This window comes from Chiloscyllium plagiosum, chromosome 32, assembly GCF_004010195.1.
Source record: "Chiloscyllium plagiosum isolate BGI_BamShark_2017 chromosome 32, ASM401019v2, whole genome shotgun sequence".
NCBI classification, from domain to species: domain Eukaryota; kingdom Metazoa; phylum Chordata; class Chondrichthyes; order Orectolobiformes; family Hemiscylliidae; genus Chiloscyllium; species Chiloscyllium plagiosum.
The window spans coordinates 16,101,981-16,127,814 of NC_057741.1; the positions used below are offsets into that span (position 1 = coordinate 16,101,981).

Below are 25,834 nucleotides of genomic sequence, written 5' to 3' on the forward strand. Positions count from 1 at the left end.
CCCTCACTCCCTGTACCTCACTCCCCCTCTTCCTTTACCTCACCGCCCCCTCTCCCTTTAAAGTTCTGTTCAAACACAAACTCTTCAACAGAGCTCTTGTCTCCCGCCCAAACACATCCTATTGTTGAACTTTCTTTGATTATGTTCCTGTGATGCACTTTGTATTTTTAAACCACATGGAATACGCTATATAAATATAAGTGGCTGTTGAAATGTGATGCCATTAAGGCTCACAAAAGCATATAAACGTGCACAAAGCTCAAGTGCCAACATTTGTGCAAACGTTATCACAATCTGTAAAACGTCCGATAAATTGTGAAATGTTGGGAATGGTGGAATTGTAGAATTACTGAATCTACTGAACCAAATGGAGGACTTTCAGCCCAGAACTCAGAGCTAAGAAATCTGTATTCAAAGTCTTCATTACAGTAACTTGTAAAGTGATACCTCCTAATGCAGATACAGAGCCTCAAAACAGTCTGAAAACCAGATTTTATAAGCTGCCATGCAATAATTTTAATTGAAACTGAATGAGTAAGATACCAGGCCAAGTTGGCTAGGTGCTATGGTGCCAAGGTGACGTGCTGGACAAGTTATCATCGTCAAACGCCAGGCGTTTACAGTCCACTGAGTGATCCTTGAGCCGAATCAAGGACTCAGACTCTTGCCCCAAATCCAGCACAGCCTAAAAGTCAGCCCTACTTAGTTTTTTTATGCGCCTTCAAATGTTCCTTCTTCACTATTAAGTATTTTTCTTTAAATCTTTATTAATATGAAGTCAAGTGAATAAGTTCCTCACGTCACTATTAATCAAATTAAGATTTTGATATTTTTCTCTGAACACCCAACAGCTCTCAGTTGAGGCTATTTTGGGGCATTTGTTTTAAATTCAAACAGGGGTTAACACAGAACAGACCCATCTGAAAGCCAAGTACTTAACAATTCTGCTGAGAAAAAACTATAATCTTCTGAACGTTATACTTTCTCCCCCTTTTCAGGGTGCCTATACCATTCACATCCAAGAGAGTAGATTGCTCCCATCCACAGTCACTGTAAATATGCAGATGAAAAAAGACAATTTGTCTTCCAAAATATCTCCAAGTTTGAGTGAACCAATCCAATTGAAGTATCAAGTTAGATAACAGCCTACATTTCTTATCAATTTAGCAACTTTGTATCCCTCCCCAAATGCAATCCAATGTCAGCATAATGCAAATAAAGTAGTACAGGGCACCTGGTACACCCTCACATTTGAGAAAGTGATGCCCTAGTTGCTGTCAAAGTAATAATGTGCTAAAAATAGCTTGATATGCGAATATAACAAACCATGAGATGCTCATGTCAATTCAGAATAAAAAGCACAAACTGTACAGACGTGAAGAATGAATTCAATAAGGCAGAATAAGGCTGTATGTCAAAGCGCGTGGCTCTCCTGGAGAGGTACGTGCAAGTTACAGGACATCTTTGAAGTGAACATACAATGTTTCTGATGCCCTTAATGATGGGAGAACGACAGCAATTCAGAACTACAATTCTCTGTTCAAACTATTAGTTAATTGAACCGCAACACTTAGTTTTGTTATCCGTTTAAATGCTAGCGCATTAAAAGGTGGAATATTTAATGTGTTCTGTAGACCATTAAATCGTCACGTTTTGCAAATACATTATGAACATGTCAATTTCCCTTCCTCCACCCACTAGCGGTGAACAGCTAATTTGATTTGACACCCGCTGCAAGGGAAGTTTGCAATGCACTAACAAACCCAATCAAACACCTTGACTTAACTGGCAAAGATGACTTAAAACAAAAATTCACTTCAGAATTACCCAGAAAACTAATTTTAAAATGAAATCTCTCTTTACACCAAGGCATTATTTTCAGAAATCGATAAATTCTACAAAGTTGTAAATTCAATGGCCATTGCAGGTTACAGTTTTATTTATTAATTTTCTTTTCAGAAAGGCGCTGTTACCTTAGTGCCCTACCCATTGTCTCATAATTCATGTCTGGCTTGTTCTTGTGTTTGCCCCAAAGCTTGGAGACTGCCTTAGAGTCAACCAACTTGAAGATGCCCTTTTCCCGCTGAGTCCACTTGATGTATCGCGGGCAGGTGTTTTTGTCTTGTAGTAGATCGAGGAGGAACTCCCAGAGGTAAGTAGTGTTCCCTGGGGAAGCAAAACACAGCAGAATATGAGTAGCTCACTCCAGACAAGTGCAAGTTCAAGAGTTAATGACACATGTTAAAGCTAGTGGGAATAAAGCATACATTCCTGATCAACATTCCTCATATGCAAGGCAGCAAACTTCCAGCTTTGAGAACACAATGAGAATAGCAGCTTGCAGAATTAAGTTCCCTTTCACGATCCCCGCGGAATTACTAATATCTGCCAAGACGTGAGGCAATGAGCAGCTACTGCTCACCTACTTAGCCCAAGCTGACAAATGTCAGTGGAGAAGTCGCTCAAAATGATTGACATGGGTGCTCCTGACCACAGGATCTATGTAAGACAGTGAGATTTTAGTGAGGAGTAAAGGGACCACCAAGTAGATTCAGCATGACTTGCAAGGTAAGTGAAGGTTGTAATGCCAAGGGCTGGATCGTTCTGTATTTTCTGATAAATGTTTAATTTTATTTAAATTGCGACGGAAAAGGATTATATTAAAACAGCGCTTCCATTTGACCATTTTAAAATCTTGAGGATAAGGACAAAATACAAGCTTCTAACAGAGCAATAAAGGGTTTGCCTAAATTCCAATCCTCCTGGCTTCGCCCAAAGGCAAATGTTCAATTCTGTTGGGAGAAACTCAGCAGGTCTGTCCACACCTGTGGAGAAAGAAACAGAGTCTGGTATAATTTTTCAGTTTTCTACAAGAGTCATCCCAGATTTGCAACATCAACTCTTTCTCTCCACTGATGCTGCCAGAGCTGTTGAGTTTTTCTAGCATTCTCTGATTGTTTCAGATTTCCCTCCGCAGTATTTTGCTTTTGTCCTATACTGTTGCTTGGTTACACAGCACCGTCATCCTCAGGCACCTACCTTCAAAGTCTTTCTCAGAGTGCAAACTTAAGGAGCAACTATAGCAGGACATTGGCTGTGAAGATCCTTACTCATCTCGTAAAACAGTTACACAGGAGGCCGTTCAGTCCATCACGTCTATACCAGTTCTTACACAATCCCCTGCCTTCTCCCTGTAACCCTGGACATTCCTCTTTATCAAACAACTATCTAATTCTCTTTTGACTCTTGGGCAGTGCAGTCCAGATGTTCGCTTTTTACCCAAAGAGTTATTATTTCCTCACGGTGCTTTTGCTTCTTTTGTCATTTACTCTAAATCTGCGCGCTCTCATTCCTGATACATAGCTTATGTGACTTCCTAGCAGGGACCATGGACGTTGGGGGAGGGGGGACGACTTTGCCCATTTCATGTTTTCACCAATAAATTTTGAAATTTCTATTTTCTATAAATCCACACTCACTTTTTTTAAAAAGCTCGTGGGCAAAGAAATTCCTTCCCTTGCTGTTTAAGTGATGAGTTTGTACCAACTCACCCCAGTCGAAATCAACGGTTTTATAACGTTGAGCATCCTTCACAAATTCTTTTAAGCTTCTCCCTTCCAGGGAATGCCCTCAATCACTGCAGGATTACAGCAATTCCATTCCTGTCTTTTGCCACTGCACTCTGGAGGACTTAGAAGCACCAAGGGACTTGTAAAGAAAGAATAGATTCCACCCCTTTCCTTCCCAGGCTTTAATTCAAATTAATCAAGAGAATATCATTCTCTTCACATGAAGATGACCTCCCCTCTGTGCAAAGTGCAACATGCCCACAACGCCCCCCAATCCTTCATTACTTGCCAATTGCTCTGTGACTCCATTAGTTTTCTCTCCCAAGGCCTAGGTTCTTTGTTGAGGTGGAAGTCTGGGATTTGGGGGAAGGTGCAGTACATTCAGGCAAATAGAGTCATAGAGATGTACAGCACTGAAACAGACCCTTCGGTCCAACCCATCCATGCCGACCAAATATCCCAACCCAATCTAGTCCCACCTGTCAGCACCCGGCCCATATCCCTCCAAACCCTTCCTATTCATATACCCATCCAAATACCTCTTAAATGTTGCAATTGTACCAGCCTCCACCACATCCTCTGGCAGCTCATTCCAGACACGTACTACCTTCTGCATGAAAAAGTTGCCCCTTAGGTCTCTTTTATATCTTTCCCCTCTCACCCTAAACCTATGCCCTCTAGTTCTGAACTCCCTGACCCCAGGGAAAGGACTTTGTCCATTTATCCTATCCATGCCCCTCATAATTTTGTAAACCTCTATAAGGTCACCCCTCAGCCTCCGACCCTCTAGGGAAAACAGCCCCAGCCTATTCAGCCTCTCCTTATACTCCAACCCTGGCAACATCCTTGTAAATCTTTTCTGAACCCTTTCAATGATCATACTTCAGGTGAGAGTCTAAACGATAAGGGTCAGTGAACCATTTGACCGCAAAAGGAATGCAACGCCGCACTCATGTTCCATTTTATCAGGGGCAGTCAACTGTCCAATCCCAGTGTGTGAGAACTGGAGGCAACTGAGTCCATTCCCCCTGTCGACACAACAGCGCAGACTGGGATGAAGAAACTCAGCCCAGATTGAGAATGGAAGCCAAGCCTTTGCCTGGCTCTGTTTCAGTGGCTAAATGTTCCCACCGAGCACATTAACGCTCTGGAATAGCAACATCTTCAAGCAATTAAAATGCAAAACCATCGAAAAGCTCAAAAAGGGGTTAAGATGGTACGTTTGTCAGCTGAGTTAAAGGAATTCCACAAATTAAAGAGATACCAGGCTGGTTATACAGGTTCACCAGCACCTGTAATCTTCCAATGTGGGTGGTCTGCAGGCCAGCCCGTTGTGTTATACCAATTCCCGTTATCTCAGTAACAAGCTACTAGTGATTAATAGAACAAGGGCGCATTTGTGCAAGTGCTTTGCCTCCAAAAATATGACCTGGATTTAAATGTTTGGTAGTGAACTTTCAACTAGGCTCACCCCCATCAATTTACTGATCTGCTCAAAAGTGCAAAATCCTCCGAATTCCCGCCCTCTCCCTTCCCGTGGTTTTGACAGTATGGGAATTCGCCTTTGACAGCTACACTTACCCTTCCCTTCTCTAGCCTTCTTTTTCACAGACAGTTCCGACGGACTATCTGGCAACCCAGACTGCTGGTTCTTTGGTTTTCGACCAGCTGTAAGACACATTGGAATGTTCATTTACTATAAATTAGTGAAAAGGGCAACTCTGGCCCCAGTTCAATTATATACTTGAACGGCTTCAGAAAAGAAAGGGAGAGTTACAGAAAACAACTTAGCAGAATGTGGCTTTGCTACGGTTGATCGTGAATTCAAAGTGCTACTTTATTCATAAATGAGAAAAAACACCTTTTTTAAAAACCTTAATTTGATGCGGCCTTCAGCCTGACAGTAAATTACTTAAAACTCCAGTGAAATTTCCTCGTAAGCACTTGGCTCAAATTGGGGAAAAAAAACGTTTCCCAACTTCCCAACCCTCAGCCATTTTGGACCCCAACATTTCTCAAGTTCTCAATCCCTGAGTGAAAACAGAAACTGACTTCAACTAAGACACAACTCTGTGGGCATAATCAGTCCTCCATACCTTGCATAGTACCCAAAGGTGACTTGGCGGGGGGAGGGGGGGGGGGGAGAGAAGGGGGGGTGGAATTGTAACAGCATAGTGTCACCTGACATCCATTTGGCTGCAAACGTTCAAGCTCCCCCCTCAATCCCAACTGTGGTATTTCAACCCCTACTCTGACTGACAGATTTACAGGCAGGAGTCTTCATACATTTAGATTAAAATAGATTAGGTTAGGGTAGATTCCCACAGTTCCATGTCAGACAAAACGATACCTTTAACCACAATATAGAGGTTGAATTTTGACCTAAAACCAAGAGCATTGGGCAGGTTAGTCAAAACAGAAAAAAGTAAATAACTGTCAATCACAACACAAAAACAATCACAGCAGTAAAAGGCCCAGGTGGACAGCTAGATCCATCACTAAAGTTGGTAGTGGATCAGTACTCAAAAACTTTTCCTGGTACCACATTATAACTTCAAAAGTAATGATTTGCAAACAAATATTTTGTTCAATTTTTGCATCCAAAATGTCAATGTTGGGGAATGGATCTTTCATGCAAAGTATCAAAAACAAAATTAACCTTTCTACAGATGCCAGACACGCAGAAAAGCAGTAGTGTCTTAACTACACTTTCATTGCAAAATCTCAAATGCATTAATACAAACAGTTTCATTCCCCTGCACCAGCCAACCTCATGTAGTGAAATTACCAAATCAGTGTCAAATGATGCCAGTTAGGGGTAATTTAACATTGTGACCTGCAGCTAGTATAAAGTCAGTTAAAAATTGTTAAAGTTATTTCCATTTGGAACCTTATCAGTAAAGAGGGTTTTGTTTTATTATATCAAATGTACTGAGTTACAAACCATAACCACTTTCAGCTTAAAATGTTTTTAGGGGGAAAAAGATGTGTAAATTCTCCCCAACAAACAGCAGATAGCATGCCCTATTCAAGATAAGGTCCAGATACTCTGGACATTTCACTACTTGCAATGCTGAAAATGCCTTGTACCTTTCTTCTTTTTAGTTGGCTCTGGGGACTCTAGTAGTGGTAACGCAGGAGACGTGTCCATTGGCTCAGACTCCTCTGTAGACACTTCCACCACCGTCTCCGTGATCACATCAGGCCTCATGGCGGCATGAACAAATTCTGGAGTCGACACACAGGGTGGCACAAATACCTGGACTACACAAGAAAGTTTAAAAAGATTAAACCTAACATAGTGTATATTTGTCATCCACACCTTACAGATAAATAAAAATAAATGGCCCTGAAGACAGGGCACATTTCATACCCAGTACTCAACTTGTTACACTTTCCGACAAAGGTACTTACATCTTTGATAATCAATGCCTTCCCCTATTGCAACCTAAAGCGCTTCCTGAATAACCACAAACTGCCTCAAATCAACAATGAATTGGGTGTACAAGGTGTCACCTTTTAAATTAAGCAAAAGCAACAACATCCCGTTTACATTCATCACAGGTTCCCAGTGGTATCGTTTTATACCAGCTTGTACCTCGAGCACTGATCAATCCATAAAAAGCAAAATTGAAGTTGAATAGTGCCTAACTATGTTACTTAGTACTGAAAGAGCACTCAGAGCAATAAGGAGTATGAGTCGAAATCAAGTAATTTAATCAAATCAAAAGGGGACAACATTAAAAAAAAAACAAGTTGCCTCTCAAAAATATAAACCGAATTGAAAATTGTAATGTCTGAGAGCTGACTTCTTTATTGTTCTTTCTGTGGTCAATCCTATCGATCAGTAAATCTTAACTTTGGAAAACAAGACTGGTTCATATCCACAGTTCAGCATTATACAAATTCATAAAACACTGTTTTAAAAATGTGCAAAAATGTGCAAGGTGACTCGAGGAGCTCAAGATACACTGTTTGTGTTATTTAAAGAGCTGATGAAAGCAAAAACTCGATCTAATGGCGAAGGGCAACTTTTAAAGCACCACACAATATTTAACTTGGTCTAGAAGACAGAAGGACTTGCAGCTTGATCAAGATAATATGCCAAGCAATGTCTGCCAGATTACTGAAAATACCTGGGAAAATTCTGGACTGAATAAATTAATCAGCTGCTCATTTCATAGAATTCATACATTCATGCAAAACAATGATAGTTTAGATTAAATTACTTAAAACCCAATTAATGAGAGGCTTTAAGGTTCACTCAAGCAATCTAGACAAGTTCTTTATGTACATGCTTGCAATATAAGCATGATACAATGAATTAAGCTTAACAACTAATAAAGTTCTTCAAACTTTCTTTAATCCTCACCAATTTCCCTCATCCAAAGATGTGCAGGTCAGGTGAATTGGCCATGCTAAATTGCTCGTTGTGTTAGGTAAGGGGTAAATGCAGTGGTCTGGGTGGGTTGCGCTTCGGCGGGGCGGTGTGGACTTGTTGGGCTGAAGGGCCTGTTTCCACACTGTAAGTAATCTAATCTAATCTAATCTAATTCCAAATTGCCATTAAAATATCTCCTGATAGAGCTCAAAGAGGAACAGACGTCCCTCAGTCTCCTGACCAACATGCCTTACTTAGCTCAAACAACAAAACAAATGATTAGTCAGTCATTTACTGCAATGATTTCTCTGGGATTCTCCAGTGTCTCAATGCTGACTATTGATTGAACATGAAGTACTTTAGCAAGGCTAGAGGTGCTGAAGTGTGTATTGGATGCAATTCCCTTCTTTCAAAATTGAGGTTTCAATCTTCACAAAATGCAGTTGCAAACTAAAAGCTGGTCCCTGCTAACTGACCTAACCTTAGGCCAAGGTCAACCAGACAGTCATCCTCCGCTGCCTCTCCTCTAGTATCCTGGTTTGGTTTCACTTCTTTATATTATAACCTGTTTAGTGGCTTCTCATTCCTCCCTCTGCGGCCTCACGTGAAAGAGATTTCCTTCTCTGACCTCCTCCTTCCTCACCTACAATCTGCAAGGAAGGAACTTGAGAGTTCAACCCTCACTCATGCAGATACTTCAAATGCAGCCCGATGGAGCAATACCCAGTCAGAAGTTGCTGCTTTCATAGAAGTTGTCAAATCAAAGACCTGCCTGCATCCTTTGGATATCCAGAGATTAGATTAAATTCCCTCCAGTGTGGAAACAGGCCCTTTGGCGCAGCAAGTCCACACCGACCCTCCAAAGAGTAACCCACCCAGACCTGTTTCCCTACATTTACCCCTGACGAACTCACCTAACTCTACTGGCAATTTAGCCTGGCCAATTCACCTAGCCTGCACATCTTTTCAAATGTGGGAGGAAACCAGAGCACCCAGAGGAAACCCACGCAGACACAGGGAGAATGTGCAAACTCCACACAGACAGCCACCCGAGGCTGGAATCAAACCCGGATCCCTGGTGCTGTGAGGTAGCAGTGTTAACCACTGAGCCACCGTGCCACCCGCGATGAGAGAGGAACCTCAATTATCCAGCATGTGATTATCCGAATAGCGGATTATCTGGCAAGATTGCAAGGAAAGTAAGAGGGGAGGTATTTGCAGGAGAAGTGTTCCTTTAAATGAGCGATACATATGCAGAAACAGAATATAGGTCATTCTGCTATAACATAAACTTTGTTCACATGAACTCGCTATAACATGATTGACAAATTGGGGACACTTTCTAAAGCGTTAACTTTTAAAGCATTGTATGGATTATAACAGGATTCTGGCCACATTCGTTTAATGGTGCTGCTATTACGCGATTTTCTTATAATGTGGGATTGCACGAGAATGGAACTACTGCATTGTAGTAGGACTGACTGTCTATCATTCAGACAACTGTACAAAACCTACAATTGTACAGTGACAGATTTATTCTGAGTCAAAAATACCACAGGAGATCTGCTGGTCCCTTGACATTATTCATACATTACATACTGAGCACTAGTAGTTGCAATTTCTCCTATCAACATCCTATAATCATGGAGAACTGTCTAACAAAAATGAAACTACCAGATCCTGGCTACAATTTGGCAGCGATAAGCCAAGGTTATGATCACTTCATAGTAAATTGAATATGCAATTTTAAAGCTACATAAGCATTATACTATAACACATAAAAAACATTATTTTGTTGCCAAGGTTGAACTGTGTGTTAAGCTGACCACTCCCCTTAATTCTGCAGCATAGTATAGGTACACAATCCTTTATCCAAAATCCTGAAATCCAAAAAAGCTCAGAAATCCAAAGTTCTTTTTGTGAGGTTTTGTTCTCCATAACAAGGTTGTTTGATGTGCTAACAGTTAACCCAACTCCACACCCACTCAACCCATGTCACTCATATGTGACGTGGGGGCGTGGCCCAACACTGGCAGGCATCAATTCTGTCTCAGGGCTCCTAGTACTCTCAGGTGCATCTGCTGTTCGGTAAGATGTTTTTTATTTCACCGTGAAACTGTCACTTATTCTGAAATCCGAAAAATTCTGAATTCCGAAAACCAGCTGGACGCAAGGGTTTCGGATAAAGGACTGTGTAGCTGTAGTTGTGTATGGTCAGGAATCTAATGCTTGCTTGGTGAAAGGGTTTTGAAAACATTAGCAAGTATTATCACAGAAACACTCAGTACTCCAATACTGCAGGTGCAAATCAGGAAATTTGCTCAACAGATGACATCTGATTTTTGTTTTATACACTTCTAAATAGGTCAGAAACCTCAAGCATCATGCAAGCTCCCTATCAATGAGATTCGTGAATATACATAATGTTAGCAATTTTTGAGAAGATCTGTAGCTTAGGTTAATGATAAGTATGTAAGGTTGCTCGCTGAGCTGGAAGGCTTGTTTTCAGACGTTTCGTCACCATACTAGGTAGCATCATCAGTGAGAGTCTCCAGCGAACTGATGGTGGTATGTCCCACCTCTCTATTTATAGGTCATGGTTTCACAGGTGGGTGATGTCATTACTGGTTCTTTTTTTCAAGAGAGGGTAGATATGATCTAAATTGATGGAGTTCTGGTTAGAATGTCGTGACTCTAAGAATTCTCGTGTGTCTTTGTTTCGCCTGTCCTAGGACGTGTGTTGTGCCAGTCAAAGTGTGGTCATGTTTTGTCTGTATGTATAGAAACTAGTGATAATGGGTCGTGTCTTTTGGTGAACAGGTGGTGTTCATAAATACATAATGTTTTCAAACATATTTTCCAACGCGAATGAGAATTTGCTCCCAGTCATAGAGACACACTTTGTCTAAAGTTGTCTCTTTTTAAAAAATATCTTTTATTCACATCTTCTACACAGCCAAGCCTACATGGTAAACACAGATTTTTACAATCTGCTTTTGATGTGACATAAATAGTTTTAAGCAACCTAATCATTGTTCAGAAAACAGATGATTGGAAAAACCGCACTGTAGCCTGGAAGAGCTGTTTGATATCAGGCTCTTAACTAATTATAGAGGAACTTTGATGATCCGAACAACACAAGTGGGGAGTATTTTGTGGGGATAATCGAATGTTGGATAACACAGTTTAGCCAAGCATCGGGACCGTGCAATCTTGCCAGATAATCTGAAATTCGGGTAATCGAGTTTCCTCTGCAGCATTTGCCGTATTCTGGGCTGCATTTGTTGTCATTCCAACTACAGGGGGCGCCCTCAGCCCATCTAGTTGTACTGCGTATCACATGATCTGTCACTAAAGGCTTCACATCTGAAGGTTATTTTAAAAAGGGGGCGACACAGTTGCTCAGTGCTGCTTCACAGCACAGGGACTTAGGTTCAATTCCAGCCTTAAGCAACTGTCTTTGCAAATTTTGTATGTTCTCCCCACGTTTTATTTTGGCGTTTCTCTCCAGCTGAACAAGTGCACCTTTTGATTCTACTGAACAAGTGTGATCTATATGGAGTTCAGTGAGGTGTTCAACAAGGTTCCCCATGGGAGACTGGTGAGCAAGGTTAGATCTCACAGGATCTGGACCAGATGGGCCAATGGGCTGAGAAGTGGCAGATGGAGTTTAATTCAGATAAGTGCGAGGTGCTGCATTTTGAGAAATCAAATCTTAGCAGGACTTATCCACTTAATGGTAAGGTACTAAGGAATGTTACCGAACAAAACAGACCTTGGAGTGCAGGTTCATAGCTCCTTGAAAGTGGCATCGCAGGTAGATAGGATAGTGGAGGAGGAGCTTGGTATGCTTTCCTTTATCGGTCAGTGTATTGAGTACAGGAGTTGGGAGGTCATGTTGCGGCTGTACAGGACATTGGTTAGGCCACTGTTGGAATACTGACAGATACTGGGCTGATTGGCCAATACCTTTCCCAATTCCCCTCCTATCTAGAACCAAGGCATGGCATTAGCAGTTTTCCAATTCACTGGAAATCTCCCAGAAAACTGGAATATTTTGAATGCACAAGCACACGACAGAGAGCAAGAAAACAAAAATGCGAGAGAAAGCGAGAACAGCTGATAGCAAGAGAACGTGAGTGGGATTGAGCATGAGAACGAGAGCACGTGAGCAGGTGTGAGCATGAGAACGAAAGCGCGTGAGCGTGAGAACGTGTGCGGGAGTGAGCGTAAGAATGAGAGCGCATGAGCGGGAGTGAGCGTGAGAACGTGTGTGCATGAGCGGGAGTGAGCATGAGAACGAAAGCGCGTGAGCGTGAAAACGTGTGCGGGAGTGAGCGTGAGAACGAGAGCGCATGAGCGGGAGTGAGCGTGAGAACGTGTGTGCATGAGCGGGAGTGAGCGTGAGAAATGTGTGCGCGGGAGTGAGCGTGAGAACAAGAGCGTGTGAGCGCGAGAAAGTGTGCGCATGAGTGAGAAGAAAAGTGAGAGTGAGAACGCGAGTGAGCAAATGACAGCGAAAGTGCAATGGGGGAACACAAGAGAGGGAGTATAAGATCACAATTCCTTCACGTTTCAATACACAGGATATACCCATTGGGAAATTTTATTCCCTACAGTGTGGAAACAGGCCCTTAGGCCCAACAAGTCCACACCAATCCTCCAAAGAGTAACCCACCCAGACCCATTCCCCTACATTCACCCCTGACTAATGCACCTAACACTATGTGCAATTTAGCATGGCCAATTCACCTAACCTGCACATCTTTGGACTGTGGGAGGAAACCCATGTGCAAACTCCACACAGACAGTTGCCCGAGGTAGGAAGTGAACCCGGGCCCAGGCGCTGTGAGGCAGCAGTGCTAACTACTGAGCCCGAAGTAATGACTACAATAATGACCAAGATTCCTACTGATTCAGTTGGCAATGTCAGAATCTCCTTCAGCCTTGTATATGAACAGGAATAATATAGGTAATTTCCCCTGACTAACACAAACAACTTTACAATATATCTGATCAGCCTTTTCATTGGATTGAAAAGTCAATAAACTCGTCATGATGCTGGTTTGAAACAGTTACGTTTGCTGTGTTAAAATGTCTACACTTGGCCACCAGGTGTCCCTGCCACAGGATCTGCCTCTATAAACTGAGCAGCTGTAAGCTGACATCCAAATAAAGTGTCAGAACTCAACCAGCCTTTAAAAGACAGAGGCCGCAGCCAGAACTCCAACTCGGCTGCACAGATTAAGGTAGGCATTTTTAAAAGACACAACCAATTTTTTTTTTCCCCTTTATTTCTGACAAAAAGAATGAATCTTGCTGAATCAGGCCTTAAGTTTTAACACAACTGCATCCCAGTCACAACTCTGCACATCTGGGTTCCAGGCCCAGACACAGTCTTCCTGGGCCAATCCTGACACCATTTTGCAAACATTTTTGAACAATGAAGTTCTTATTTTAACAAAATGTAAATTCTGAATTTCTATCTTTATTTCCAAACACTTCTTGCTGGAAAAAACTTTAACCACTTCAAGGCATCAATCTCCTCATACTGACTTGCAGCCTCTCTCCACCTTAAGAACATCTTTCTCGCCCAGCTGTTTTCATCTTTCTCACTCGATCATTAAATCTGCCTCCCACCTCGACCCTACTGTACCTCCCCATCCTGTAAAATGGCCCTCCCTTAGCATTCATAAAGTAATGCACAATGCCTTTTAACCAATGCTCCTGCCAAGCTGCCTGGGCACAGGGCTGCCTGAAGGATTCCACACAGGCAACTGTGTTAATATAGTGCCTTGGTTAAGCTTTAACTGGAGTATTGTATTGCTATCGTTGCCTTTTTATCTGGACATTTTGATATTAAAAAGGCACAGAAAATAAAGATTTACAAGGATGATCACAGATTAGGTTATAACCGACACCCATTCTATGATAACTACTGCACATAGACAACGAGAGAGGCTGGACACAATAAAACATTCAAAAGAACATTGTCTTTAACCCCACTGCAACTGAGAACTGCACTTGGCCTCAATGCTCCCAACTTTGGATGCAACAGGAGATAAACTAATTAATTGACACATCAGAACATCAACTCTCAGTAACCCCGACTGCTCTAGTTTCTAGCTTATCACATGCAAAATAAATGCTGTATTATCTTATTAAAATCAGAAAAGCATGTTTGCAGACACAGATTCATACAGCTTTTAAAATCATCAAAATGCTGTTTGTAAGAAAACCTCTGAAGCAGGCTCTCGTTTTTCAAAACTTGAAGGAAAGCAAGAAATGCTACAGGGTAAAAGAAAAGCATTCGAACAATACAATTGCTAGTATTGACACGTGCTGAAAGATTAGACATACAGTATATGATTAAACTGTAAAGTGCATGGTAAACTCATATCTAAGCAGAGAATAGGTCAAACAATATAACAGACAGCAAGGTGTCCAAAAAGCAGCAAACAGAAGATAGCAAAAGCTAGTTACTTAGACTAACAGAACGGAGGAGATATTAAAATCAAAAAATGCTCAAGAGACTCAGCAGGTCTGGCAGCATCTGTAGCACAGTTAACAGTTCGAAATCCAACCTGACTCTCCTTCAGAATAACCAACAGGAGGGGATTGGAACTGGTGCTGATTTTGCCTTGGGAAACAAAGAAAACATTTGCGGTGACATCAAATTGAAGTATAAATTAACACTGAAAACACTGTGGCAACATACAAGCAAACTTGTAGAAACTTGAAGAATAATGTTAAAGGAAAATGAATTTCCATGTAGCCAAGTATAATGTGGCACATTTTGGTAGAAAGAATAAGGAAAATTAACCCTTTAAATGAGGAGGCGAAGCAAATTAATCTTGAGATATTGGTCCGCAAACATTAAAAATAGTAACACATTAACAATGGCACAAAAAACACAAAGACCCAGAGTTTATTTCTACAGAATCGGAAAAGAAGCTGTGATAATGTACAGCCCTGGTTAGGTTACAACTGGAGTACTATATAGTTTTTTTGATGCCTTATTATCTGGACATATTGATATTAAAAAGGCACAGAAAACAAAGGTTTACAAGTATGATAATAGGTCTGGTTATAACTGTCACTAAGGACTGCACAGACACAAATTCTTCTCTCTGGAAAAAGAGAAAGGATTGACCCAATAGAAATCTTTAAAACTATGAAAAGACCTGATAGTGCAGGGAGAGAAAATATTTGGCTCTTCTGAGAGAATGAGAAGGGGATTGGGTCTATTACTCAGGGTCACAATTGTAACAGTCACTATTAAGTCCTATAAAGAATTCAGGAGGAAGTTCTGTATACAGAGAATTGTTAAAATGTGGAACTTGGGTATTGATGGTAAGAGATATATTAGTTAAAGCCTTTCATCTTGCACTCACTGGGATGATGCGCAAGAAACACGACGACAAAGGAAAAATAATGAGTGCAGGATGTAAAGCTTCAAGAAAATGTATCTTTTTTCAGCAATACTCAAGTTCTGTACTACCGAATAACAGTGTAGAACTTATTACCAAATGAAGTGGTTGAGGTAAAAGTTTTTAAAAGGGAAACTAGATTATTGCATGAGGGAGAAAGGAATAGGAAGATTGGATTCACTGAATTAGGAGGGAGGAGACTTGGGATAGATGGCTTCCGTGATGCAATTTCTTTGTAATTCTATTAGAAAGTGGAGTGCACAGCTTGCAGCTCCGAGAAAAAAATTCAGGTCTAACCACTGGCCTTTGCAAGAAGCCACGATTCTTAATGAAAGCCACTAAGAAAAGCATTAAGACATAAAAAGCAATACAAATGATAAATTTATTGGCATTTCTGTTTCTTTGAAACTCCTACTTTGAATGTTTGGATTTTGCATAAACTATGATAAAAATGGTAACAGGCAAGTCTTTCAAGTATGTTTAATGATTTGTAGTAATGTGATGGCCAGAAATCAGAAATCCGAGTGACTAATTTACATAGGAAATTATAATTGAAAGAGGTTGACAAATATAAACATATAGACTTAATGATTTTCAGCTACATCAGATCAGAAATCACTATCACAACTGCTGCAACAATGGTGGGTAACCACCAGCAGCAGCCACTTAAATCAAATCAATGACTTCGAGCAGTGTACCAAATGTAACAGATCCTAACTTACTCATGATGATCTAAACTTAGGCAGTCACAAAGAGGCTGCAGAGGAATGTCAACAGGATAAGTGGGCAAGAACATGACAACTGGCATATAATGAGAAATGTGAAGTTACTCACTTTTGTAGGAAAAGTAGAAAGCAGTTTTTTTTTAATAAAACAGGTTTGAGTTTGGGAAACATTAATATTCATAGGGACCTGGACATCTTTGTATGTAAAGCACTATGTGAATATGCAGCAAGAAATCAGAAGAGTCAATTATTTATAGTCTTCACTACAGGGATTGGTGTGTAAGAGGAAAGAAGTCTTATTGAAATTGTACAGAGCCCTGGTCGGACCACACTGACAATACAACATATCATTCTGCATTGTTTAAGCGAAGGAAAGATGTAGAGGGAGCACAACAAGTGTTAACTGGACTGGTTCCTGTGCAAAGGTAATTTCTTTATGCGACAAATGCTAGAGTTTAGATGAAGCAGTGATCTGACTGAAATGTAAAATTCCTTATTGATGAAACAGGATAGATGATGGAAGGGCGTTTCTCCTCACAGGGAAATCGGGAACGAAGGATGGCTGACTCGGAATTGGAAGATGCAGTTAAGATAGAAGATCAACTATGATCTCACTGAGTGGTGAAGTGGACTTGGATGATCCAAGTCAAGATTCGTGTGGGGCTGGAAAAGCACAGCAGGTCAGGCAGCATCCGAGGAGCAGAGGAAAAAAAAAATTTAAAAAAAAAAGCCCTTCATTGGGAAAGAAGGATCTACCCCTGTTCCAATCTTCTTGTACGTAGTGCAGAACTTCACGTCAGCACGGGAGAACATGTCAACATCCACAACGCAATTTTGAAGCAGAGAGCAAATAGAAACCTGCATTTGTTGATTAAAATTCTTGGTTACATCCTCAGTCCAACTGTGCAATGATATGCTTTAATGGATACCACAAAACACCAACACTTTGATGAGGATATCACCGCTAAATGTTCATTAAGTATCGCACGGGCGCCTCTCAGATTGGGTCTATCCATGTTCAACCAGCCAATAAATCAGTCAGGAGAAAGTGAGGTCTGCAGATGCTGGAGATCAGAGCTGAAAATGTGTTGCTGGAAAAGCGCAGCAGGTCAGGCAGCATCCAGGGAACAGGAGAATTGACGTTTTGGGCATAAGCCCTTCTTCAGAATAAATCAGTCACCCTTACCAATTCACTAAATCCCTTCTGCCAAACTATTTAACACAGATATGCTTTAAGCTGAAATAGCTTCACTTTCTTCAGATAACAGGTGCTACTGGCTGTCAACCGACCCCTATATGTTTTGAGCTTCACAAATCATTCACTGTTCCCCCTCACGTACAAGCACACTGAGGCTAAGTGTTACACTGAATAAGTTCAGTGAATAACACTCAACAAACATAGACCCAATTTAATTACTGAGCTAAGACTTTAACACAGAGGAAGGAATTTCTGTAACACAAATGGTTCTCTCGAACCGCTGTAAGTTGAAAGGGTAGAACACAAGAAAATTTAAATCCCAAATCTTTTCCACTAATGGATTCTGAATTAGGTTGACGATTGCAGTAACTTAGATAAAAACTTTAGATACTTCTGACCCCAATGTTACAAAGGTGAGGACGAACCAAGTCCATTTTCCCCAAAAGAACTTTTATTCAGGGGAACTGCTACAAATTAAAAACACCCTCAATAAAATTCTTAGTCCTCAAGAGGCCCCCAACTACCAAAATGCACTGTAGCCACAAATTTTAATGCAACCTTTTCAATACGATTTTTGCAGTCAGCATAGTCAGTTCAAATTCTGGGACTTATAGACTTATGTTGTGGGCCCCATTCTGTAAATTAATTACAATCGAGGCAGAATTCAGGTGAAGCATTCTGCCCTAACTTTTGATAAAGAAGAGAATTTCAGTGATGTGAACAACTTCGCAGTGAGAATAATTCAGCCCCAAAAGATCTTCCTTTTGTAAGGACGTCAACGCTCATATCAAGCCAATGTTCAATAAATATGAGCTTCTGAAACTTACTCAAACTTGTAAAAGAGGTATGGGTTGTACAAAATAAACTTTACACGTTTAAGAATAAACCTTTAAACTTTGGAAAGAAGTTTACATACCACTGTTCTTCTCATCCCTCAGGCTGGTTGGAGAATCCATATGGAGTAATGCCTCTGCTGCCTCAATTGTCTTATCTGTGCAGTGAACATGACTGCTATGAACAGATGCTTCGACTGTGAAATTAATTAAAGAAACACACTGTGTCAGCCAAATTATTGTATTAAGATAGTTAGAGAGACTGAAGTTGCAATTTTTAAAAAAATCTTTTCACAGACTCATCTTCAAGTACAATTGGTGACGTAAAGTTATTTAACGCTACAACCCTCCAAGAATCCTTTCCCACACCCGCACCCCTCCAACACATGATGATCAAATTCTAATTCGAAGTTCCTGTCTACTTGCAGTTAAGCCCCAAACTCTGATCTCCCTTTTGGGCAACGGTAGTTACAAGCATGTGACTGTGCAACTCTATCTAATTTGGGAGATGTCAGGACAACCTTGGTGAGACACTTTTGCTGTTAAACTAATAACAGAAGCAAAATAGAAGCCTTTGTTCAGAAATATTGCTCAATTAGGACTGGGGGAATACGACAGCATACAAACAGGAAAACATACAGATCTTCTGGATAAATAAATTAGAATCCAGGATAGACAAACGCCTACTTTCTTTCACACCTGTACGAGTAGGGTGAATTTAGACAGTGCTGAATGAGAATAATCCATTGGGAGATATAAAGGTGCTCACAGTTCAGCATGAGCTGGTAATCTCGTTCACAGGGCGACACAAATGACTGACGTAAGCTGGGAAACAAAACAAATGGCTCTGAGGTACATTCTTAGGGTGGATGCTAAATATGGAGCGCTTCCTGCTACCTCCGCATGGCAAAAGCAGAAGAATGAGGAATTTTCCAAAGCTGATATTTTTCACCTTGCTAAATGCCAAAGAAAACAATATTAAAAAGTTAAGGATCTTTCATAGATTTGTGCCATCAACGAGTGAGAAAGAATGAATCGGTTCCTGGAAAAAGAATTTGGACATTAAATCTTGTGCAACTATCCTGATATGGAGCAGTCAAATTAATACACACAAACTGGAAGTCTGTATGCAATGCTACACCACAGAACAGATAATTGTACAAAACAACTGACCCATGTTATCTATGAAGAAAACACCCCAAGAATTGTTGCATATAATTACCATTTATGCTCTGCCCCGTACTCTAGCAAGTGGACAGTATCTAACACGGAGAAAGCAGAGAAAAATCACATTTTTGCACAGCCGCCATGAACTTATTTATGAATTATTGTGCAGCAGCCATGCCGTGCAGTAATTCAAAAAAATAAATAAATTTAGTCCTAAATTAAGGGGATTTTAAGCATTCCTCCATGGCCAGAAACCTGCCAGAAAATTGCTTTTGTGTATTTGACAGATAAAGTCATAGAGATGTACAGCACGGAGACAGACCCTTTGGTCCGATTCATCCACGCTGACCAGATATCCTCACCTAATCCAGTCCCACTTGCCAGCACCCGGCCCATAACCCTCTAAACCCTTGACATTCATATACCCATCCAGATGCCTTATAACTGTTGTAATGGTACCAGCCTCCACCACTTCCTCTGACAGCTCATTCCATACACGTACCACCCTCTGCATGAAAACGTCACCCATTAGGTCCCTTTTATATCTTTCCCCTCTCACCCTAAACCTATGCCCTCTAGTTCTGGACTCCCCCACCCCAGGGAAAACACTTTATCTATTTACCCTATCCATGCCCCTCATGATTTTGTAAATCTCGATAAGGTCACCCCTCAGCCTCCGATGCTCCAAAGTAAACAGCCCCAACCTGTTCAGCCTCTCCCAATGAGCTCAAATCCTCTAACCCTGGCAACATCCTTGTGAATCTTTTCTGTTTTTTTACAACATCCTTCCTATAGGAAGGAGACCAGAATTGCACACAATATTCCAACAGTGGCCTAACCAATGTCCTGTACAGCCGTAACATGCCAAATGACCTCCAAGTCATCTGCATACATCTGCATCTGCATAAATAATTGAAAGCAACCTTCGAAAGACAAGAAACTGCAGTAGTTCGTGAACTTAAACTCTGGGGTGCACTTCAACCAAGGTGACACCAGCAGTTGATGCAATTCCTGTTATAAATCTGACAGAGAGGTGCGTAACTGAATAAAATATTTACGACAAAAAGTGAATTAGTGCTCGTATCAGTCTGCCAAGACCACCGCATTCAGAATGTGAGCAAACCAACCAGTCTGACACTGTCCGTTCAGACCACCTGCAGCCCAACATCATTCTCTCTAGAAAGCACAAAGCAGTAAAGCAACATGTGTTGTCGAAGTGAAGTAGTTCTGTCCTTTCCTTTTTGGGGAAATTAGAAACCACACATTCAGATTTATGAGAAGGGTGGAACACAGATGAATAGGAAGTTAAATGGAGAACAACATCTGCCTTTAAAAGTCCACTATCCAGTAACCAAAGAAACAGTAACCAAAGCCAGCTCCCAACTATTAACAGGAGCCAGAATTTAAATGAGCCCAGTTTCAAAAAGCAAATCGATTTTCCAAAGCATCCACTTCTCTTTTAAAAAATCCTTAACCAAAATACATTAGCGGTGTTTAGTCAGGTCCACTCTCTGACCCATTTCAAACTTCTAAGCTTCAAGCAGAAAAAAGCTCCCCTTGCAATACATTTTCCATGTCATCTTAACCTCTACTGCAAATGAAAATAACAGAAAATGAAGCCAGAAATTAGAGGCATGAAAAACTTAACTCTCACAGCTTTATCAGCATCAGACCAGAATAAGGTATAGGGGAACAAAATTATTAAGCACCAAAAAGTCAAATTGAACTGTGGTCATACATATTCATAAAGGAAAAAAGCAACTACTGTATATTTTAGTATCATTGACAAGATGAACCTTATTGAAAGCTAAACGTCTTAGAAATACAATGAGAATTGAAGCTTTTTGCTTCCAAGCACACTCCACAGCAAAAGATTATTCCCAAATGATACAAATGCAACTGTGCTGAGTGTTTGTACATTGTCCAGAAACTGAACCTCCTTCACACAACAGAAACTGGCTTGGTTCTGAAGACAGGAGGTCGGAAGGTCAGTACTAAACTGATTCCTCAAAGTGTGGATGAGGAAGGTAACTGCTGAAGCTAAGACAAGTGATCAAGGAAGTGAGAAGCTAAAAAAGCTCAATCCCAGCACTAGACCCGAGTGAGAGCCTGAAAGGCCAGTTCAAAATCAAAAGGAATGGCAAGGCTACACTCTATTGTTCCAGAGGTCAATATGGTCACCTCAGCTTTTACACTAACTTCAGTCACAATGTAACCATGGTGAAGCAAACACTTTATTTCTGTTACTGAAGGGTAAATCAGCCAGTCTTTTTCTGACATCTACGCACATCCAATTAAACAAAGTCTGGGCACTACTGACTGAATTAACCTGCTCCTCAAAAAAATTGACTATGCGGGCACCTCACCAATAGAACTACATATTGAAAGACATGACATTGTGATGTCGTCTACCAGATATACCAACGATGCTAGAAAAAGGTAGAGCTCATCTATTACATATAAATGAACGTTTAAACACATAATGAGACTTAAATTAACATAAAGTCTTTGTTCTGGTATTGAAATTTGATGCTTGCAAATATAGACATACCCTGATCTTAATTACTGGTGAGGATATTTGAAAACTGAGAATTTTGGATTTTCTTGTCTGGTTCCTCTCTCCAACCTTATTTCCTTTTCTTTTCTGTATACATAGAATCCCTACAGTGTGGAAACAGGCCCTTCGGCCCAACAAGTCCACACCAACTCTCCAAAAGAGGAACCCACCCAGACCCATTCCCCTACATTTAACCTTGACTAACGCACCTAATCTACATATTCCTGAATATTATGGGCAATTCAGCGCAGTCAATTCACCTAACCCGCACATCTTTGGGTTATGGGAGGAAACCAGAGCACCCAGAGGTGGTCCATGCGGACACAGGGAGAATGTCTGTGTGGAGTTTGCACGGTCACCCGAGGCTGGAATTGAACCCGGGTCCCTGGTGCTGAGAGGCAGCAGCACTAACCACTGTGCCACCATGCTGGCCATACCGTCTTTTATACAAATAACTATTCCAACCTAGCCTCCCTGGTTCAGACTCTGCAACCTAGAATTCCAACGAGCAGGTTTACTGAACAAGGGACAGATTTTCAAACAGGGAGCCCAGAAGTTCAAGTCAGGGTTAGCATTGCCCCTCATGCAGTGGAGTTTTAACAACTTAATGTGTATCTCTTTTTGCTTTAAAATGATCCTTGACCAAAAGACAACCTGATAAATAAGCTTAGCTCCTAAATGCACAAGGGGTATTCCAGAGCAGGTACCTCATGCTCCAAAAACAGAAATTGCTGGAAAAGCAGGAACAGATCTGGCAGCATCAGGAGAGGAATCAGAGTTAACATTACGGATCGAGTGACCCTTCTTCAGGACAGGGAGTCACTGGACCTCAAAGATTAACTCTGTTTTCTCTCTACAGATGCTGCCAGACCACCTGAGCTTTTCCAGCAATTTCCGTTTTTTGCTTCTGATTCACAGCATCTGCAGTCCTTTCGGTTTTTATGAGGTAGCTGCTGTTGCATTATTGAAAGCAAGGAGTTGGGTAGGCAGGTAACCTTGGCAACCTGGCTCAGAACACTTGCTCCTCCTGACCCACCGAACGTGCGGTGATGGTAGCTACATTTTCCACATAACAGCCCTCAGCTCCCTTGAGGTGATTTTGAGAGGTCTAAAAAACCCAGGTGGTTAAGGTTGAAGCCTTCCAGATTCAGGCTAAATGCGAGCAGCCCAGTCTTATTACCACATACTATGCGCTCCAATCTGGAATGTTTCAAACCAAGATATTTCTGGATTCATTAGCTGCTGTTTTAGTGTGTTGGTGGGTTTGTGAATAAAAAGTATTCAAAAAGAATGAGTACCCAATGAACACAGTCTGCCGCTCTCTCAGCAAGAAACCCAAACAAGCAGGCAAAACACGTCCAGAAATCCTAGCCACTCTCCCCTACATCAAAGACATCTTGGAAGTGACTGCCAGACTACTCAGACACCTTGGCATCATGGTAGCCCACAAACCCACCAACACACTAAAACAGCAGCTGATGAACTTGAAAGACCCTATACAGTCAATGAGCAAAACTAATGTCATTTAGAAAATACCGTGCAAGAACTGTAACAAACTACATTGGACAAACAGGTAGAAAACTAGCCATCAGGATACATGAACACCAACGAGCCACAAAACGACATGACCCTCTCTCACTAGTATCCTTACATACAGATAAGGAAGGACACCACTTCGACTGGGACAACACATCCATCCTAGGACAAGCCAAACAGAGATACGCACGAGAATTCCTCGAAGTATGGCATTCCAACCGGCACTATCAACAAACACATCGAGTTGGACCCCATTTACCACCCCCTGAGAAAAAGAACAAGAAATGACAGCACTAACCCAAAGAAACCCAAACAGGACTCATCAGCAGTGCTTCGCCCAGAGGCCCACTGAAAATGTTACTTTGTCAGGTGACAAAATGTCTGGAAATGAACCCTCCAGCTCAGCGAGCAAACCTACATCCAGAACCTCAACCTTCTCCTCAAATCTTTTCAAAACTCAGTGAATGCTGAGGAATAGGTCTGGGTGGGTTACTCTTCAGAGGTTCAGTGTGAACTTGCTGCGCCGAAGGGCCTGTTTCACACTGTAAGGATTCTAATTCTTATTAAATCTATTTCCTTCTTGAAATGATTCAATATTTTGGCCTCAACTGCTTTCTTTGGCAGAGAATTTCACAGGCTCACCACTCTCTGGGTGAAGAAATTTCTCCTCATCTCAACCTTAAATGGCCAACCCCATATCCTTAGACCTGTGACTGGACTCCCCAGTCATTGGAAACGTTCTTCCTGCCAAGTCCTTATAAAGCAGTAATTTTTTTTGCTTACCCAAAGACTGCATTTTCCTAATTTCCATTCCCAAATCATTGTACAAAAATCTTTGTTGAGAGAACAAGGCATTCCATCCCCTACTTTCTTTCACAAATAGTTGGAAGAGGTGATTAAGGAGTAGGCAATCATTAACAGCAAAACAGCTAGTTCTGGGACCCAGATTTTGCCCCAGACACTGGGTGGTGGGATTGGACGGGGTGATGCTGATGGGGTGTGCGCACAGGATTGTCTGACTTACCATCACAAGGTGTTGCAATGTGATTACCTAAGTGGCAAATCCACGAGTTACTCGGGTCTGCTGAAAACATTTCCAGTTGATAACTGACATCTCTGAACAACTGGAAGTCCAGACAGGAGAACCTGCATAGATATTGAAAAAAACGTATTTTGGCAGTAGATGGGCTCTATCCTCACCTGCACACAACAGAAATGTAGCTGGGGACTGGCGTGTAATTTTGTTTTTAAAAGAAATATTTCACCTAACATTTTCCAATCTATTTTTGAGAGTCAAGATAAACTCGCACCCATCTCAATGAGAATTCTTCAATCAGATGGGTTAAGGAGGTACTGTTGTTTGCGCTGTTCACACAGGTCACTGGTGGAGTGTACTATACTGCTGTTTGAGTAATCACAAATTTCAGTGCAAACAGTTATAGCTAGGTATAATGAACAGCAAGCACCCTTCATTTTGGCACTGACTGCAAAACCCAGAGGGACAGAAAATCCGGCAAATGCTAAAAGCCAACGACTAGTGGTCAAACATGCATTTAAATACGCAAGTACTACAGCACCCCAATGCAGCAGGTGTGCACAGCTCTAAAGGCAATAGCACCAGTGCAAAGCCAGAGGAATGCAGCATACCAGCGCAAGTCCAGTGCAGCACAGCCAAATGCAATGCTGTCTAGCATTTTCGCAATGTGCAGGCATGACATGGAGTTTAATAGAGAAGAAAGGAAGCTTCCAAAGTTACAAATATGCAAAGAAATAGCCGACATAGACAACATTGTTATGGTTTGTGCCCCTGTGTTTATTTATTTTCTTCACAACAAACCAGCCACACTCCCAACAAGTAACAAGAAAGATAAAAATGCCAGGGTCAACTGGAGTCCGTTAGCAGATCTCAGTTTGATTACTAAAGCTGTCAACGACTTTGAGCACAGGAGAGGAGGTCAGAGAGTGCAGTATTCAGTACAGCCCATTGCTACATTAATAAATGCACATGCAAACATAGATGAGATTAGGTTCAGGCCCAACCATAATAATACTTGTGTAAAAACACAATGACTGCAGATGCTGGAAAACAGATTCTGGATTAGAGGTGCTGGAAGAGCACAGCAGTTCAGGCAGCATCCAAGGAGTTTCGAAATCGACGTTTCAGGCAAAAGCCCTTCTTCAGGAAGGGCTTTTGCCCGAAACGTCGATTTCGAAGGTCCTCGGATGCTGTCTGAACTGCTGTGCTCTTCCAGCACCACTAATCCAGAATAATAATACCTGTGCCCACCAGAGGCAGAATGATCTCGAAATTCATTTTGTTACAGGTCAGGAATGTCGACTCAAGCAAGGCAAGGGGAAGACAACACCAGTATCCCAACATGAGACAAGAAAGTTGACAGCAATAATTCATAGCAATTCCAACTATTATCAGGAACTCA

At 41.4% G+C, this 25,834-nt stretch overlaps 1 protein-coding gene across 4 annotated transcripts in view; it reads right to left on the bottom strand.

Annotated features, from left to right (window-relative positions):
• Positions 1–25,834, bottom strand: part of elf2a (E74-like factor 2a (ets domain transcription factor)) — a 147,584-nt gene that overhangs the window by 22,039 nt on the left and 99,711 nt on the right. For 3 of the 4 annotated variants that reach the window (XM_043674094.1, XM_043674093.1, XM_043674096.1), the window contains 4 exons: positions 18,220–18,333; positions 6,660–6,833; positions 5,151–5,237; positions 1,974–2,166 (listed from right to left, as the gene is read on the bottom strand). In XM_043674094.1, coding sequence (XP_043530029.1) covers positions 1,974–2,166; positions 5,151–5,237; positions 6,660–6,833; positions 18,220–18,333 — 568 coding nt within the window. The remainder of the gene's footprint in view (positions 1–1,973; positions 2,167–5,150; positions 5,238–6,659; positions 6,834–18,219; positions 18,334–25,834) is intronic. The other variant, XM_043674095.1, reaches the window with a different exon arrangement.